The 19,982-nt window shown below is 41.9% G+C and overlaps 1 protein-coding gene across 1 annotated transcript in view; it reads left to right on the forward strand.

Annotated features, from left to right (window-relative positions):
* Positions 1–16,931, forward strand: part of CLIC4 (chloride intracellular channel 4) — a 60,753-nt gene extending 43,822 nt beyond the window's left edge. Inside the window, exons 4-6 of the mRNA XM_074976109.1 lie at positions 3,632–3,738; positions 11,932–12,113; positions 12,894–16,931. Coding sequence (XP_074832210.1) covers positions 3,632–3,738; positions 11,932–12,113; positions 12,894–13,058 — 454 coding nt within the window. The 3' untranslated portion in view covers positions 13,059–16,931. The remainder of the gene's footprint in view (positions 1–3,631; positions 3,739–11,931; positions 12,114–12,893) is intronic.
* The last annotated feature ends 3,051 nt before the right edge of the window (positions 16,932–19,982 follow it).

Here is a 19,982-nt window from a genome sequence, read left to right on the forward strand (position 1 = left end):
GTGCTACTGCCCATGTTGTCATGACTTTACTGCCACCGTGTTTTGAACTAGTACTATCAAAACTACAGGTTGAATCTCTCTACTCCAGCACTCTTGGAACCTGGCCAGTGCCAGATGAGAATTTGCAGGACCACAGGAGGTCGATATTATCTTAGTGGTATTACTAACATATAAACTGCATCCTGGCCTCTTAGAATTACAGCTAAGGAACAGCATAGAACACTGAGAGCCAGGACTGCTAGCTGTAAGCAAACTGAGACTGAGGAAAGTTTGGCCATTCACCTCATCATAAATGGTTTAGCTCACTAAAATCATGCCAGATTACGGCTGTGTGTCTAATTAGAGAGGTTCAACCTGTAGTTTGTGTCCATCTGCATTTGCTGCATTCACTTGCCTTATTGCAATGTACACCTACCCTTCATCTCAGTGGATAGTCCACAAGTGGGAGGGATCTGAGCCATGCTGCTTTGTAAAAAGAGGAGCCAGTACTCAACCAGCTTCCTGCCACGCACTCCTTCCAGCCAATCCTGAGGGTGGGGCTGTCAAGATGCCAGTACTTGGCACTGGCAAGAACCAGCACAAAAAAAAAAAGGACTGGACTGAGAATTAAAAAAAGCTATTCAACCCCTTATTTTGGTATTAAGTAAATAGTAGGGGAATCCGTTGGGGGAAAAGGAACAAGTAGGTGGTGGCATTATGGGGGAGCATTACGGACAATTCTACTGATTTTTGGAACTGTGTATGTTAGTTCTGCACTGTTTGGTGGGACTAAAAACTGACTTCATAGTTTTTATTTAAACTAATTGATTAATTCTAGACAGAATACTTTCCACACATCATTATTATTTATTCTACACACAGTTATTCGCTAGGTGTATTTAATTGCTTAGCATGACTTTCATAAACTATTTTCAGAGTAGGTTTGATACTCCTGATAAAAGTACATTACAACAGAATTTAGTAAGGTGGTTGTATTGGTTTGGGAGATGGAAGTTGAAAAGAAATCTCCTAGCAATTTTTTTAACCAGCCGAATCTTAGTTGAGTAACCAATATCTTTTGGGAAGATAAACATTGGAAAACAAAGATTTTTAGGGGTACAAATGTAATTTATATCTAGTCTCATAATATCCAGCAGAGAGAACAAGAAGTCGTCTTGTGGCACCTTATAGACTAACGTATTTTGGAGCATAAGCTTTCGTGGGCAAAGACCCACTTCATCAGCTGCATGAGTGGGGGGATGGTTTCAGAGGGGTATTTAAAGAGTGGGGTCCCAGTAAAAGGGAGGGCCAGAATATCCAGCAGATAAATAGTAGACAACTGAACACATTTGGTTCATATTTTAGGGGAAAAAATAAAAGGCCACCTATCTAATTATCTAATTATAACATCAGCAGAAAGCTAGAAAGTTCAGTCAAAATGTTCAGACTTCAGATAACACAGTGACTGAATATTACAATTTTTATGTTTAGGAGAAGTACCAATGCAGAATGAGTGCTATCTTTATTCAAAGTAAGTGACATACCAATATTCAGGGCCTGCCTGAGGAGCAGCAGTCATGGTGGCTGCCACACTATTTCACTCCTCCAGTCCCTGCTCCCCGCACTCAGGGCACTGTAATCATCCTAGACCCAGACAGCCCTACCAATATTGTTTATATTGATCAAGAGATTCCCCTTACAAAGTGATAAGGAAACTTCTGAAAACATCCCTGCTTCGCAGAAAAGAGCCATAAGACAGATCTCAGTACAGTATTCAAAAGAGCAGTGTGTTTCCTTTTGCACAGGATTGTTCATTAACATTTTTCTTTGTAACGTTTAGCTGGGTATTTTATCTCCTGAACTTTACAAATATTTAACATAAAATGTTCTGGTATAGACTCATAGAACAGGAAGGGACCTCAAGAAGTCATTACACCATGTAAAGGTCTGCCAGTGAACACGTAACTAAAAGTCACAGCCCACCCAGAACTGTTAACTGTGACCTCATATGTAACTGGATACCCATTTTACATGTGTATATGGGGTTTTTCATATTCTCCAGTGGAATTGGCAGGTCCTCTGGTAGTCCATATAGCAGAAGTAAGCAATGAAGTGCTTTAGAATTCCAGATCCTGACTCAATATAGATAGTTTAGTCACTTCAAGATAAATCTGAAGACTATTTTGAAGGGGCACTGGGGTTGAACATTTTGGGGAGGAGGAAATCTCCCCCGCTCCCCAAAACAAAAAAAAAAAAAACAAAAAACCCTTTTATGTTATTGATAGTAGTAGGTAGTCTGTTGTGTCCGATGATGATGTCTTGAGTTTGCACAGACTCATTGATTGTGGACTCGCATGTGGCTGAAGAGTCCTAGCTTTGAAAGGCATGGGCATTCACAGTGGGGGGCAAGGGAATTGTCCTGGCTCTGTTGGTGCGGCTGTTGCTTTCTTCCTCTCACAAGCATCAATGAGGCATACGCGTCACTGCTCTTCAAAGTTGTCATACTCGTGTCATGAGAGCACGCCAGCCTGTTATTGATACCAATTTGTTAATAAAATTGAGTTTAGCGCTCACTGTTTTTGCTGTTCATTATTTGCAGATCATTAAGTTTTATAATGGAAGTAGAACAGCCAGTTTTGCATTTGGCAGTCAGTTTCATTTTCAGGTTCTGATTGCCCTGCTTCAGTGCAAATGTTTAAACCAACACCATTTATTGATACTTATTCAATAAAACCAAACATTTCCCTTTGGGTCTGGAAATAACTGAATTGTTGTGTTTTTTTTAAAGTGTGTGCATAATATAGAGCAGTGGCTTCCAACCTTTTTCATTTGCAGACATCTACAGGTATCGTACCTCCCTCATTAGGCACCCTTGGAATCTGTGTGGTCCCAAATGAGGGAAATTTGCCAGACTAGGGGAGGTCAGGTCTCTTAGCTGCTTGCAGAGGACAAAGGGATGGCCTGCTGGCTGGGCCACCACCAACTCCCTGCCCACAGGCTGTACTCCAGCTCCCTGCCACTATGCTGCCTGCCGGGACTCCCAGCCATGGTGCTGCCAGCAGGGCTGCATGCCCTAGCTGGGGTTCGCAGCCAGCTGCTGGGCTCCCCTGCCCCAGTTTGGTTTCCTGCTGCCAGCAGGTTCCATGTCCCAGCTGAGCTTCCCATCCTGCTCCCTACAATGGGACTGTGGGGCTCCCTCAGCCCAAGCTCTGCTCCCCACAGTGGGGCTCCCCAGCCTGGGCTGGAGTCCCTGTGTCTGCCCCTGAGGCTCCCCAGAGCAGGCTGCCAGAGGTGCTCCCTGCTACCAGCAGGGCTCTGCTGCAGCCACACAGCTGGAGCTCTCTCCAGATGCGCTCTGGTCCAGTAACATATGTAGTCCTGCCAAGCCAGGTGTGTTACTGGACAAGAGAGCTTCAATCGGTATAAAATTTTGAATGGCAGTGCTGACTCCCTTGGAAATCTTAACCATAGTACCCCACAAGTCCACATGTCAAAACCAGTGATGTCGAGTGGTGGTTGCTGAAGAAGTGTGTGTACATTTCTTCACCTGCTTAATGCTAATAAATACATGACTGAATGGTCATGTTGTTCTTGCTGAGTATTGCAATATAATTGGAATATTGCCCACAAATGATTGCGTCTTTTTGCTTAGGTACTTAAAGCTTTCACCAGCGCACCCAGAATCAAACACTGCTGGAATGGACATCTTTGCCAAATTTTCTGCTTTTATCAAGAATTCCAGACCAGAGGCCAATGAAGGTAGGAGACCTCAGTCCTGTGAGCTATAGTGCCTTGGTATTTCACTGGGTTTTGGGAACAGCAATAGCAGCTGTCTTAAAGTTGTGCTATTTTTTCCCGTTTGTTTACAGCTTTGGTCAACCTTTCTACAAAGTAGAATAGGGTGTAGCAGAGGTTTTGTGTCCAGGCAGCACTGCTGAAGTCCAGAAATAAATGCACTGATTTAGACACCCCTTTTAATCAGATTCTACTTCATGAAAGGGCTTGTCCACACCACCACTTCATGGCACTGTCATTTTCTTGCTCAAGGATGTGAAAAAACAACCTCCGGAATGTAGCAAGTTAAAGTGCTGTCAAGTGCTAGTGTAAACAGACTCCCAGCACTGTTTGCTACTCTTCTCATGAGGGTAATTTACCTACAGTCCTGGGAGAGTTCTTTCCAGCAATGGTGCCATAACCACATACTGCTGTATTTAAAGCACAGCTGTGCTTTAAATTTAAAAGTGAAGGTAAAGCCAAAGTCAGGAGCTAGCCAGATCACCACTTTGAGTGGGTTTAAACTACGTAAAAACTTAACTTTTGTATGCACTGAAGTAATCTTAGACTGTTCTGAGGGCTACATGAGCAACCTGGGACAACATTAATTTCACTCTTTCCACAACACTTATTCTCACTGTTTCCTCCTGAGAGCAGCCAATATCAGTTACTAATTCCAGAGTAATTTGGTGGCCCTATTAATTGAGGGGTTAATGACTTGCAATTCATTTCTTACTGTTGGTACCATTAATGGACCTACCTTTAATTACTGATGTATTGTGGGGGTGTAAGACAAACAAGCTATTGTAATTTGTAAAGGCTGGCTGTAAATCTTAAATCCCACTAATCAACATCTCCATAATTGAGCCAGGTGCCTCCTAGTCTTTTGGGTTAATGATTTGAAACCAGTGACTCGAATCTGTCTTGAGAAAGCCAGGCCATTGAGGCTTTCTGGCCTCGATGGCTGTAAATACCCATTTTGGGGAGTTTTGCCATGGCATACAATTTCTTTGAAATGTGCAGTGATGCTCAACTTACCCCCATGCAGCCTCCCTGGGACATGCTGTAAACTGTGGCTACATCTATGCTGAAAGAAATTTAAATTCATAAGGACGAGGTTAAAAATCAAATTTGTGTCCACAAACCTTCTTGAAATTCGATCATCGTTTTTCCGGGTTGAGTTTCTGCATCCCCATTGTCCTATTCAGGTGCGACAGTGTCATCAGTGCATTGTGGGTACCTATCCCACAGTGCTTTAGCCCCTGTTGCTTGCGGGTGTTTCATGTTAAAATCTCAGAACACAAAGCACTGTCCCAGAATTCAGACTTTTCCCAAACCTGCCTAGGTTCCCTGTGCCACGTGTCCTCTGTGGATGTTGGTGTAGTGATGGGCAGCTGTACCTTCAGCCCTCCCCCAGCTCCTCCCGGGTTCCCTGTGCCATCCATCCTCTGCAGACTTTGGTGTAGCCTGTGGCCCCATCAACCCCCGCCCAGCTCTATCATTTGTGTGACCTGACCTTTTGCAGGGCTGGGTGCTGCCGAATTCAAATTCAATCAAAAATTCACAGGCTTCCTGTGATATTTTTCCTGTGCACCTGGATAGAGAGCAGCGGAGAAGGAAGTGGCCATACATGGAGGGTCACTGTGTAGCTTTGTGGGGTGTATACAAGACACTTCTGGAGGCTAATAAATTCGAATTAAAGAATGATGCTTCCATGCTAGCCTTTATTTGAAATTGTTTGAAATTGTATATTCAAAATTGATGCTACTATACCCATCCTGTAAAATCAACATTTTGTTATTGGTATTGGGGCTCACTAGTTTGAGCTAATGGTATTTACAGTGAAGACAGTGATGTTTTAACATGGAACTAATGCCTTTTAAATTCAATTTTATCTTGTAGTGTAGACACTGCCTGACTCGTGTGGCTAGGACATTTCAACATTTGACATTTTAGTCAAACAGTAACTTTAATGGATGTCTTGGTCAGTTAGTCATGCTTTTAAATTGACAATATTCCTTTCTAGTTAATCATATTTACTTTGAAATATTCAGTGTCCGTAGACACATTCTATCCTGGAAGCTTACTTTGAACTTCACATTGGAAACTACTGTCCTAATATTCAGAGAAGCTAAGTACGCACAATTCTTGTTGATTTCGTTTGTGGAGGTTGGTGCTCCACACTTCTGAAAATCCACTCTGTGTGTGTGTGGGGGGTGGGGGGGGGGCAGATGTTGGCTCTTACATTTTGTACAAAAATATAATTAGAAACCAACCTGGACAGCATTAGTAATCTTTAGTAACTTACTGAAAATCAGAGCTGTGAAAAGCATTGCTGGAGAAGCGCCATTTATGATAACGTTAAAGAATTGTGTTTAAAAGCTGAGCTTTAATTAACCTTTAGCTTGGAGAATGTGCACTAATTCTGAAAGTGTTCCTTGCCCTCCTGCAGTTACCTGAGGGTCTCTCTCCCTCCCATCTTCAGAACCTACTTTTGTTTCCTTCCCCCACTGCTATAAGTTTTCAGTTTGAGTTCTCTGCCCTTGAAGCTGGAGAACATGTTAATAGTTAAAAGATCATAGGCTCATTATGTTCCCTGGAACTTTTCTCAGTCATGAAATGAAAGTCTCAGTTTAATATTGAACATCTGTAAATCACATCTCTTCCTGTCTTGTATCTTGCTGCTGCTTGTTTAAACCAGGGGAGGGGAAATTTTTTTGGGTCAGAGGCCAGTGGACCCACAGAATAATCAGTTGGGAGGGGTGGGAAAGCCACATATGTCAGAAGCCCAAAAGAAACCCCAAACCCCTACAACCCTCAGATGTGGCCCTTGACTGAGACACATCACCCCCCCCATATGCTTCAGCACCACAGGCAGAGGGAGGTGGAGAAGGGAAAACTGAGTTTCAGGTCTTCCACCAGGCCAAATAACTTCTGGGGGTCCAGGGTGAGACCAAAAGTGGGGGACTTGAGGATTCAAAGCCCATCCAGGAGGGAGCTGCCAGGGAGCACATGGGGGCACTGGATAGGAGGGAGGGTGCAGGAACAGGCTGAGGGTTGGGGGGGGCTGGTTGAGAGTGTGGGTGCAGGAACAGGGTGGGCATGGGGGTGTCTGTGAAAGGAGGTGTAGGAACAGGCTGAGGGTAGGGCTCTGAGCAGGACAGGGTCAGGAGCAGGCTGGAGTTGGGAGTCTTGGAAGGGGCACTTAACTCTGCGCTGATGCTGATGCCATCCGCTCCCCTGGCTGAGGGAAGGGTGGCATGGAGAACTGCTCCCTGGAGAGGGTTTTCTCTCCACCTCTCCAGGGAGCCTTGAGCCGCCATTCTCCTAAGAGGTGGAGCAGGGGAATCAGTGCTGCTTCCAGCACAGCCAGTGGGCTGGGTCCAGCCTGGGAGACTTACAGCTCTCCACCTGTGCCTTGTAGGCTGGATCCAGTAAAGCTGCGGTCCATGGCTTCCCCACCCCGATTCAAACCTTTGGTTTCACCAAGCAGCTCTTGCCTAGAGCTAGCTCAGTTCTAAATCCTTTGTCTAGCAAATACAAGCTGCTCTCATCCCAGTTGGTATCCTGCTGTTCAAACAACATTTGCATCTCTTGTGCCATCTAGGGTAGCCTCTGCCAGCTGGAGGTTTGTAAATCTACCTTGTGAACTCTGAAACTGTGGTAGGGTTTTCAGGAGTTGAATTTTGAGGTGAAGAAAGCAGACTTGCTGCAAATGCCAGTTACAAAAGAGCAGCAATTAGACTGGTCAAGTAAACAGTCTCATTCACTTGCTGACAGTCCTTATGCTAGAGCATTAATGAGCAGATGTCTTGTACAATTATTGATTCTCCAGTGCACTTAGTGTGCAGTGTCTGGACTGTTAGTGTAATCTGTAGTCAATTGCATGCACTTGGTTTTGAAATATTCTTTATTCTCATAAAGTAGAAATTTAATTTTGGGGTATATTTTCAAACTTGTTGCGTAATGGCGTAATACGAGCTCATAACTTCAATTACATACACATATTCTGGCTCCTGCTTATTGGGATCGACATTCAAAGAGTGCTTTTGTACAAGACACACCAAATCCTGGTTAAAATAAAACTAAGGAACTGTCTTGATAACTGGGCTGGTTACTCATTCCAGAAGATGCTGATCAGATTTGAAAATATGTATTAGAGTAATTTATTGTAGTCCATACTATTACACTTTGACTTATTTGGTTCTCTGACTGCTTGAACCTTCAGTGCTTGCTTACTGCAGGTCAACCATAATTTTAAGCAAAACCACGTGTATACCTTTCTCTAGCATTATTGTTGCCAGGAATAAAAACCTACCCTCACTGATCTCAAAATGACATAACCAATCAGACCTAAAGGCACAGTGGGTTATTCAGTTTGCAACATTTAGACTTTAGATTAAATTACTGATTTGTAAATAAGAACTCCGAGTTGCCAAGCAACCTTCTGCCCCAGGGATCTATTATAGCAGCTGTGTTCAAGAAAACAATATTCAGAACAATTCTGCTCTGTGATACCTCTCTGATGGGTTTTGTTGTTGTAGGTCTATGGACTCTGAGCTGTTACTTTAAAGGATAATTTAAGTCAAGAAACAGGATTCAACAACAGGACTTCAGCCTTTCGAAAGAGAGAATCCTAGTTAGGCAATGCTGTATTCAAGCAACACTCAGTTGAAATACAGCTATGATTTCTTAAAACTCCAGTAAAATGTGGGTTTGACTTATTTTAAACTGTCCCCTGCAGCATAGCTACTGTAACCAGAGTACTGCCTCCCTGTTAATGTGAGCATTGTATGCAGTTGACACCGACCAATCAGTGTAATGTTTGCACTGCAGTCTGTGAAACTAAGGTAGCATAACTATCTAGAAGTAAATAAAATTTCTGCAGTCTGTTCCAACAGCCCAAAGAGCAACTTTCAACAAAGAGTTTTTTAAACTTATTTTTCTTTTGAATCCATGAAGGGTCCTTGAACTCTCTCAGCACAGTCCATTGAGTGCCGAGGTCAATATTTTTACCTGTGCTGGGTAGAATTCACAATTCTTTCATTCCTAAATCGGGGCCTGAGCTACAGCACCAGGTTTATTGAGAGTGCTTACTTAGTAGGTCTGTCTGAGTATTGGCATCCTTTTGGGAGGCTCTTAAAACCAAAATATTGTGGGTTTGTTTTTTTTTTTTTTTAAACAGTGGGAATGAAACATTTAGGCTACATCTACACTACAGCAATCTGTCGACAGAAGTCACTGTTGGAAGAGATCTACTGGCAAAACTTCTGTCAACAGATAGTGCCCACGCATAAAGGCAGATGGAGAGAACACTCCCCTCTGACTGAGAGCAGCCAGACCGCCAGCTCGCTCTCGACAGAATGGCTTAATGGAAGCTCTGCAAGCAGGGCTGCCTGGTGAACTGCAAGTCTTGTCTGTCAACAAAAGGGTCGTGGAGCGTCTATGCGGCTCTTTAGTTGAGAGAACTCTGTCAACAGAAGCATTATTCCTCAATGCAGAGAGGGATAATGCTGTTGGGGAAAGTGCTTTGTTGAGACTGTTGACAAAATTCCTTTTGTGTGTAGACACTCCAAGTTTTGGCAACAAAAGCCGAGGTTTGTCAAGAGAACTGCATAGTATACATATGGCGTTAAAGGGGGGGGGAAAGGCAGTTCAGGGGTGCATCTACACTAGCCAGCTACTTCGAAGTAGCTGGCACAACGTCGAAATAGCACGTGTCATGTCTACACACGCCATTTGCTATTTCGACGTTGAAATTGGCGTTAGGTGGTGAAACATCAATTGCTATTCCCATCCGAAGATGGGAATAGCGCCCTACTTTGATGTTCAACGTCGAAGTAGGGTGTGTGTAGACGATCTGCGTCTTGCTACTTTGAAATAGCAGGGTCCTCCATGACGGCCATCAGCTGAGGGGTTGAGAGATGCTCTGTCCAGCCCCTGCGGGGCTCTGTGGTCACTGCGTGCAGCAGCCCATAGCCCAGGGCTTCTGGCTGCTGCTGCAGCTGGGGGTCTGTGCTGCATGCACAGGGTCTGCAACCAGTTGTTGGCTGTGTGGATCTTGTGCTGTGCAGGGCAAGTGTGTCTGGGAGGGGCCTTTAAGGGAGCGGCTTGGGGCTTTGCTGGCCCCTTATTTCGACGAGGAGCACCTGTGCACGTGGACGCTCCGCATTTCCCTCCAGGATGGCTCCTTTCGATGTTCCCCATCTCTACTTCAACGTTGAACGTCGATGGCACCAGCCCTGGAGGATGTGTAGACGATGCGCGTCGAAGTAGCCTATTTCGATGTCCTAACTTCGAAATAGGCTACTTCGACGTAGTGTGCTAGTTTAGATGTAGCCCAAAAGTCTGAAAGGGTCTTTAGCTTGTTTGTTTTTTTTTGTCTCCTTGATGGTAAACTAGGTAGTCCTACTTTCTTCAGATATTCCCAGCATGTGTCTGTGTGTCTAACTGCTTCAGGTCCCCACCTCTTCAGAGAGGGAGATTCTTCAAACTGCTATAGTCCTTTTACTCATCTGGTTTCCAGGCTTTTCCTGTAATGCCATTGTCTCATAACCCTCAAGGGCTTGTGGAAAAGGGGCTTATCCCAAGTTTCCTTCCTGCTTATTTCCTTACAGCTCCCCATTAAGCTTAAGCAATATTCCTACAGTGATCATTTCAATAACTAGTTCAATGTGTACAGTAGTAATAAACTAGAAGAGAACAGTTCCATTTTTTAATAAAATGCTTATTAGCATTACAAATACTGTCTGGGGGAAGAGGGGAGGCTGACTGTAAACTTGTGCAGACTTGAACGTACCTATAAAATGTATAGACTTTTTAGGGGGATGAATGGGAGAGAGTTTGTTAAATATCTATTTATCCTACAAATTCTGTATAGCATTTACAGTGCATTTCAGGTATTCAGCTTCTTTGAGCTCGTGCTGGGGGAGGAGCTGCAAACTTCATGTTTGAACTTCCCCAGTGTTCAGGATGTTCCAGTCCAAAGTTTTGATTTACACTTGGTTTGTTGGCTTGCATCTTCTTAAAAAAGTCTTAAAGCTTTAACTTGCCATGAGAAAAGTAACTACGGGATGTGCTACTGATTTCTGATACCATTTAAAATTTTTCGGTTGACAAGCCATGAGCAATGCAGGTTTGGATCCTTTATATGAAAAGTCTCATTTTATTCCTGAATGGTTATTACAGGAACATATAAACAAAGCACACAGTCCTATTTTTCACTGGTGTTTACACTTAGAAAAGAAATAAAATCTTCCAATGTAACTTGAGATGAGCAATTTGATGTGCATTAGTTTTGTGGGCTATGCTGCCCTCTGCTGTTGTATTTGATTAATTTTGCTTTTTAAGAGTTCAGACTTCTCTGTATGCAGAGTTACAACAAATTTAACATGTACTTTAAAAAGTGAAGCTACCCTGGCTTAACCAGATCTTCAAAGACGTGTCATACAAAAAGTAAGAACAAGGTCAAATTATGAAGGTGAATATAAAAATACCAAGTATGTGGGGGACTAAATTAGAAAGGCCAAGGCTAAAAAGAGAAACTAGGTGGGGTCAGAAAAGGTAGCAAAACATTTTACAAATTCATTAAAAGCAATACGAAGACCAAAAATGGGCCCATTACTCAATGAAGAGGGGGTAAAATAACAAAAAGGAGCAACCGATGAATGTTCATGCCCTTTTGGGGCTGGTTTTCAGATTGATAAAAAAAACAAAGCTCATCAGGGCTTGGACAATTAATATAATCATATAAATGGGGTGTGATCTGAGGCTAAAATGGGGAAAAAAAATTTTGACAAGGTAGATGTCTTCAGTTTTGCAGCACTGGGTGAAATGCATCTGATGTACTACAGGAGGTACAAGGAGAGAGTGAAATTTGTAGACACTGTTTTCTTTTTAGTATACAAGTCCTGAATTCATACTCTTCTTAAAACACGTATTGTAAAAACCAGATTGTCTCTAGTAACTGATTCCTGTTCAATGCATTACTGAGGTGATCTAAGCTTAGCCAATTCTTTTGCATTACATTGCATCAGGAAGAGGATGGAAGAAGCGACATGCTCCCCTACAAGGGATGTATTGATAACTAATATATTGATAACTCTTTGAAAGCTGTACTGTGGCTTTCAACCCATCCTCTTTATTGTTTCTGCATAAAACTGTATTCTTTTCCTGCAGCTTTGGAGCGTAGCCTCTTGAAAACTCTGCAGAAATTGGATGAGTACCTGAACACTCCGCTCCCTGATGAAATAGATGAGAATAGCATGGAGGATATCACCATTTCTACCCGCAAGTTTCTGGATGGCAATGAGATGACATTAGCAGACTGCAACCTGTTGCCTAAATTACACATTGTCAAGGTAAGTGATTTCATTGGACAGGGCTATTGCCAGGTCAGTTACATTTCTTATTGTGGACATAATATGCTGCAAGATAACACGTAAAAAAACAGGAAAAAATATACAAGATCCTGGATTCCATCTCACTGTAAATAAGACTGAATACATATGTTCTCATTCAGTGTAACCACAATATTAACAGCATTGCGTAATAATTCAATGAGCAAGTCTTGAAATGTCTGTGAGACTTCTGTGCCTCCCTCGTTTCTATTAGACCTAACGGATAACTAGGATAAGAAGACTTCTGTCTCAAGTCATCAGGTTTTAATGCACTGTTGAAAGAGGGAAGATAGTTTTGCCATGTTTCATTCAACACATTTTTAATGCCTGTATAGAAAATGGCTTTAGTTAGTAATACAGGTAAATTACACAATGCCAAATACAGGACAAGAAAAAACTGGGAGATGGTAGAGGATTCTTATTACCATAGTCTGATATTCATTTCCCGTTCTTTTACACTGTTCTAGGCAGTCTCGCACTGCAGATGGAGCCCCAAGTTACATTTATGTGCTTGGTTGTGGGAGGTTAATCTGAAGTACTACCTTGTTTGTTTTCTTTGGATACAGTGTATCAACAGGTCTATATACATCCCACAAAGGCAAGGTCTTCTGATTTCATCTTTAATGGAAATTACACTGTAGGGTTTATACTGTGTGAAGATGGTGAGACAAAAAGAATGCAAGAATTGGTGTAACTTAAACAGCGTGCAATCATTGCCTATTTCTTTTGTGTTTGTTTTAGGTGGTTGCCAAAAAATATCGTGATTTTGATATTCCCAAGGAGATGACAGGGATCTGGAGATACCTGACCAATGCCTATAGCAGGGATGAATTCACCAATACTTGTCCTGGAGACAAAGAGATTGAAATAGCTTATAGCGATGTAGCCAAGAGACTCACTAATTAAGCAGCATTTGCAGAAGAGATGACTTCTCACATATTTCATAACAGAATGCTTCTAACAGACTGCTCTTTTGCATATAAAATAAGTTTATTTTGCATGAATTTTCAGTTATTCAATGTTAGGTTGGATAGAGCAGGTACAGTAATGACCTAAAACTTGTAAAACAGGAGTAGTGAGTCTTGTTTTTCTTTACCTTCTCAGCAACAAATATGAAGTTATCAATACAATTTGTGTTAATGTTGCACTGGGGTAATTCTAGACACTGCAGCATAAAGGATTATTGTCCTCCACTGCTTTTTTTTATATATTAACTGTAGCTAAACTTTCAAACATTTGGTCCATTTCTATGTGGAGACACTTCTGAAGTTCATTAATTGATCCATACTGTTCTCTTGGTATATGGTACAAGTAATATTTATGTATTTTGGAATTTTCTACTTCTGAAAGGTTTAGACGTAGGATAAAATAGCTCTTTGCAGCATATTGAGCTGTATCTACTTGTCTATCCCAGATGTATACCAAAGGATCTTATTACCAAAAAAAGCCTTTTGCAAACTATTTGGTAATCTGTTTTTTAACAAGAAAAAATACTGCTACACAACTTCTCGATTTAAAACAAAAGACAAGAAATGTGTCCATCACAGACCTGGATATGACTGCCCCAAACTGCAAGAGTTGAGATCCGGGTCTGATTTTTGTTTAGGGGCCACTCAGAGTAACTTGAGGTATGGGCCTTCTGGAGCTGGATGAGAATTAGTAATGGTTGGCTGTTTAAAAACATTGTGCTAGCAGAACTTGAGTTTTGGGTCACACCAGTTAGATAGTGGGTCGTTTTGACAGAGCACCATGAAGAAACCAAAAGAGCTAGACACCCACCAATGGGTCATTTTAAGAACTGCAAGTGGCTGCTTTTTTGGTAATAAGGAGCCTTTGTTCTCTGTAGGTCATCTTAGTAACACTTATTTAGGAAAACTGCTGTAATAAACAATGTATGTGTAGAGTTTAGCATTCTAGTTGACAAATAGCTACTGTGTATGTTAGCTAGCAATGCAATGATTAGCAATATGAGTGAATACAGAAGCTAGAGTAGAAATCTTGCTGAGAATTTTTAAAGATTTTTTTCTGAAGCATGTTTAAGTGACCTTTAAAAGAGAATATTTGCCTTAACATATAGTATGCATTTTTCTAAAGGAAAAACCCTTTTTGTTTTTTCTTCAAAAGTAATGCTCTGAAGTGCCAGCTTTCTGTGTATTAATTTATCCCCTGACTGTCACTTGTCTACATACCTGGATGGCAATTTTGTGTAACCTTAATCATTGCACTACTGTACACTTAGGTTTTCTACAGCAGAACTCAGTAATAGCACTGCAATTTTTTTAAAAGCAATTTTCAAATATTTCTAAACCAAGGAATAGTTTTCTCGCTTAAAACAAAAAGTCAAGATTTTGATACATGAAATAAATTACTAGATTATTTTAGAGGCCCTCAAACCCTACTCCAAAGAGCATTAGCATATTTTTTGTAATGATACTTTTTTATATTTAACTAATTTTAGAAGTTTGGAAAGTGCTATTCCCTGTAGGTTGTTTTTTCTGATGTTAAACCTACTGCAATAACATGAAAAGGCTCACAGAAACACACTTTTGTACACTAATATTTTTGGACAGAGCACTAGCCTTAAGAAAAACTGTCTCACTCTCTAAGCATCCTGCTTTTGCTACTTCATATATCCATAAAGTTATCTTGAAGTAAGTGACAGAGTACTCCATATCGTTATACGTGGCTTGTGGTGCCTTTGTCCTTCCTTCTTAGGTCTAGAATTCTATTACTGGAGCAACCCTCAGTTATTACTATTATCTTCAAAAACTGCAATCAGTGCATTTGAAATCAAACCCTACTATGATTTATTGCAGAGGTATTCAGCAACTGAAAGGAAAAATCTGCAGAGCAACCTGGTTAAAAATGACTTGTAGCCTTTTTATATTCACTGTATTCTAAAGGCCCATTCGTACTATGAATAAAATTTTTGTCTAGCAGTAAAAATCCTCTTTTACGGTTTAGTGTTTGCCATTGTTACGTCCAGAGAGGAATTATTCGTTTGCCAGATTAAAACGTGGTTTTGTTAATGAGGGTAAAAAAAAGGAAGTTTATTAGTTTGGTGCTTTTAGCTATTGCATAGTGTAAAATGCTCAACTAGAAATGGAATATAGGAATCAGTTTAAGTATGGCTTAGTCAGTCGAAATTTAATCTATGTGAAATGTTGATCAAGATGGCCCCTTGGAGTTTGATTTTAAAAAAAGGGGGCTTGATCTCTAACCTAATTAGGGACCTGGTGCCCACATAGTCATATACACTGGGGAAACTGCATGCAGACCATAATTAACCATTTGTGTACCCAGTGACCCAGTTTGCAAACTCGATTGTGGTAACTGCCCACCAAAAAAGCATATTTATGCATGCTTAACTTTTTAAATTACCAGGCCTGTCATTTAGTATAAATCAGAGATGCTTTGTACTTTCCCTTGAATAATCTCTTAAGTATGCTCAAAATGTGGCTGTTGAATATAATGTGCTATCACTAATTTAATGGTTGATGCGATTAAAAGCCCGGGAAGTAAGTTAAAGCTCCTGTTGTCCCTGCTACCTAGTGAGGAGTGGGTGTGTGTGTATGTGTATACACACACACACATACATATATAGAGTGAGCAACTGAGTGTCAGGGATTTACAGCAATTAAAAATATGAGCTTTTCCCTTATAGTCAGAATTCAAATGAGTATATGGTTGGTTAGTAACTGAAAGGGGACATGCCATGTGATGGCCACTTGCTGACCTTGAAATGAGTTGCTGTCTTTCTTAGTAGATGCATGTATGTGTTGGACAACATCACTGTAGCTGTCTCACTTGTTTCCATCCTCAGCATAGAGACCAAGAACTTAGGTGAGTCTGAACAGTTTCACCTCTACAGTCCCTGCAGGTTAAAACCACAGGATGTTGACAGGGTGGTATGTAGCAGGATTCCCATCTGTATGCTACGTGTATTCTGTGGGAAGAGGATTTCTGTCTGATCCCAAGCAACAGCACTTTCAGTAGCCGTTTTTAATGGAGAAACTCCCTGTCCTGGTTACCTCCCATTTTGTGTGGAGACCACAGTATGCACGTGAATTTGATTTTTAAACAAAGATTTCCCTTCTGGAAAAAACTGCCGACATGCGCAAAACTGTTTGAGCGGGATGCGTGTGAATCCTTGAAATTATTTTATGCACTCCAAACATGCACTCTGTGAATGCAAGAGCAAAACAAAGTCCCGCATGGACTTCTGCAGCTCTATAATTGCATAATTACATTTTTCCCCATAAAACTGGTAATTTTCTGGCATGGATAGGTCAAAGCTGGTTTAAAGGAGTTGTGTGCAGTTCCTTGATAAGATGAAAATTAAAATCAACTTGCTATGCAGAAGTAGCAAACTAGCTTTTCTGATCAAAGGAATGTGTGTGACAAACTGTCTTGAGCCAAACCCATAGATGTCTACATATAGAACACAGTGGCTGAGGAGAACAGCAAAACGTACACTCTGCCATTCAGACAGTGATTTGAACATATCACATGTGAATCTTCAGAACAAAACATATCTATCCCAAGTAAGTCCACTTAGCTTGTGCCGCTAATTCTTGCCTTTTGTACATGGGTAGGATGAAGTGGGGTGAAGCGCTGGCTCCCAGAACAGGACATCTGGAATTGGAGCATGGTATGCCGAAATATTTGACAAGTCAATACCATTTATTGTGGTATGCTGATGTCTTGCACTCCTGATCATCTTTTACAGATATACCCGTGTATTGCTGGCAGCTAAAAATAAAATGTATATTTTCACTATCAAGGCAGATTTTGTTGTTTTTGTATGGGCACAAATCCCACAATTCAAGATGGTGTGTTGTGTTGTACTTCTGTGTAGCCAATGTTTGTCTGACAGTTAAAACTAGTGAAAGAGCATACAATGTCCAATTTTGCCATTTGGCCTTGTGACCTCTAGGGCAAGTTGCATTTAACCTCTGTTTTCTGTAAGTAGGTGTAATTCTTCAGGAATGCTGACTAGCCCAAATTTAAAAATATCATTTTCCTCCCTCAGGAAACTTTCACAAATGTTTGTTTTTCAATATTTCTTGTGAAACAATCTCTTGATTGATAGGAAAACTTAAAATGAGGACAGGGTAAGTATTTTAAAAACTTTGGAAGACCAAAGTTGAAGACCAGAACAATTTTACCAAAACAGAAAATTTCTTTGCAGTTTTTTTAAATTTCCCATGAAAATATGTGTTGGAAAGCCATTTTTCATCACATTCCGACAAATAAATAAATAAGCCTCTACATGTAAAGTTGAATTTAACAAATATTTTGTTAACAGAATAAAATCGGGGTCTCCAGCAGGAATAGCTTTATTCTGAGTTTCAACCACACACTCTCAGGATTTCTACTTGATAACATTTCAGCCTGAAAACTGAAGTTCCCATCTCTTCCACCTTCGTAACCTGTCAATGCCTGATCAATAAGTCTGGTTTAAGTCATCAATTTCCACAGGAAGAATCTAAGACCATTCAGGGTGTTGCTAAGCCAGCCATTCACCATGTGCCCTGATCATGGCATACACTCTTTTCCTTTCACCCCAGCTTGTTTTCAGTGATGGTTCTGACCCCAACATCCTTGAACTCTGGACGAGCTTGGGTCCAAATTTCGCAAGTATGTAAGGATGCAGCCCTGCTCCCAGTGAAATCAGCTGGAGTTTTAGCAATGACTTCATTGCAAGTGCCGCTGCATTTGCCAATGGGAAGTATCCTCCTCTCATTTCTCTTTTCTATTTCAGCCTATTCTGATCAAGTCTAACAACCACTAGCCGGTGGTATCTGGCCGAAGAGAGATCTGGTGCTGTTGGATATTACTTCACCTTGAAGATGCACACAGTGGCTGGGCTTAGAAAGGCATTAGTCTTGAAAGAGAGACCACCTCTTGTATGGAAATATTCTTTTGGGGTGTTAATCAAGTTTGTGAATTTTTTTTCACTGAACAGTGTTAGTTTATTTCTATGAACAGTTAAAATGGTTTCATTTTTGCCTAGGGCTACTATATATTATATTTAAAAAAATCTGGATTTGTCTTGGTTCGTTCCTTTAGCAATTAGTATGTTTAATAGGGCTCCAGATTTTTATTGCCAAGAGGTTAAAAGATACTAATAGCTGAAAGCTGCTATAATGGGCAATGGAAATTCCAGAAACAATTTCCTAATGACTTCGTCCTTCACTACACTCCCTTAGAAGCAAGAGTGAAGCATGGGAGCTAACGGGACCAGGACACCCTGCCAATACCTACTAGCTGTGCCCTCGTGAAAGATGAGGAGCCCATTTTCTGAGCTAGTTTGTTTCATTCGCTCAGAAGGTGACTGAGAAATGGTCTGGGGAGTTTTTTGTGTGCTCAGGTTTTTTCAATATTCAGGTTTGTCAACAAATTGACAGAAGTATTTAGATCCAGAGGCACTAGAACAGCGATGCCTAACCTGAGCTATTTCACAGCCCTGCGGGAAGTCTATTCCACTTCCTATCAGAGAGGTAGCTGTGTTAGTCTGTATCTTCGAGAACAAGAAGTCCTGTGGCACCGTAAGCTTTTGTGAGCAAAGACCCACTTCATCAGATGCATGAGTACAGTAGTAAGTAGCTTCATGGTGAAAGGGTTGGTTGCAGACTCCAGATAGTTTGATTTCATGCCTCTCTACCAGGCACATGATGTCAAACCCCAGAATGTCGACCTTGATCAGGTTGGCCTGTGTCATGTAGACATACCCTGAGCAACTGTGACTCCTGGTTTTGGATGTGTGAGAAATGGCTATGGACAAGCTCCAGCCATCCATGTCCAGTGTTCCCCCTACATTTTTCCATCCAGGCTCAGGATAAATTTTATTTGCATGAGGCATGTGCAGATGTGCACCACCATTACAAAAACATTCTAGTGGCAGTGGGCACTCAGCTGATCAGCTGGACAGCATTTGATTCTCCCATGCTGACTGCTTGGCTGGTCACCCAGGAGAGATTCAGGTGCTGCCCCACTGGTTAGCAGAATGCCCACAGCCACTCACGGGTCAGCATGTTTCTATTGGTGGTGCATGTTCACAAGTTCCTCTTTGCAAATAACCAAATGTATTCTGCCCATGGATGTTTTTATTTTCCTGCTGCTGCACCAGAAAGTTAGTGCTGGAATGTGCCAGTGTAGACAAGCCCATAGTCTGGTGGCGGCGAGACTGATTGCGTGGGGTTGGTAACACACACTGAGCCTTCCTGTCTCTGCTGTGCAACTGAGAGGCAGGCGTTCAGCTGTTTTGGGTTTCACTGGTTAAGCTTGTTTCTTGGCCCGGAGAGGCACCTGCTGGCAGTTTATGCTGCTGGAGGAGGCGGGTCCAAGTGCGGGAATGTTACGGACATGTTACAGTTCTGGACATCAGCTCGTCCACGCAGCTTTTGTCCCTCTCCAGCACTTCCCCAGCCAAGGTTGTTAAAGGGAAGCTCGTCTAGGCCATAAATGTTGATGCGTAACATCTCCTGCAGTAAGGGTTTCGTTAAGAGCTGACGGGGCAGTGAAAGGCCTTTTAACCACGGTTAGTCCTTAGTGGATGGAGACCATCAGGGCTGGGAATAGCAGAACTTGAGTGCTGCATTGGGGAAGGGGGAGGCAGGCAGTGGAGGGGTTGCCCTCTGCACCTGCCTGAGGGCACCACTTGGGGCCTGTGGATTTCGATGGAGCAGTGTGTTTTATTGCCCATTGCTGGGCAATGCTGACCCAATGGCTAAGGACTGCAACTAGAGTTCTGCAAAGAACTAGCGCGGGCACTGTAAGGGGCGCTGCTTTCCCAAACCAATGAGGAGAGAAGGAAGCAGCCCTCTG

Source organism: Carettochelys insculpta, chromosome 24 (genome assembly GCF_033958435.1).
Source record: "Carettochelys insculpta isolate YL-2023 chromosome 24, ASM3395843v1, whole genome shotgun sequence".
Lineage (NCBI taxonomy): Eukaryota > Metazoa > Chordata > Testudines > Carettochelyidae > Carettochelys > Carettochelys insculpta.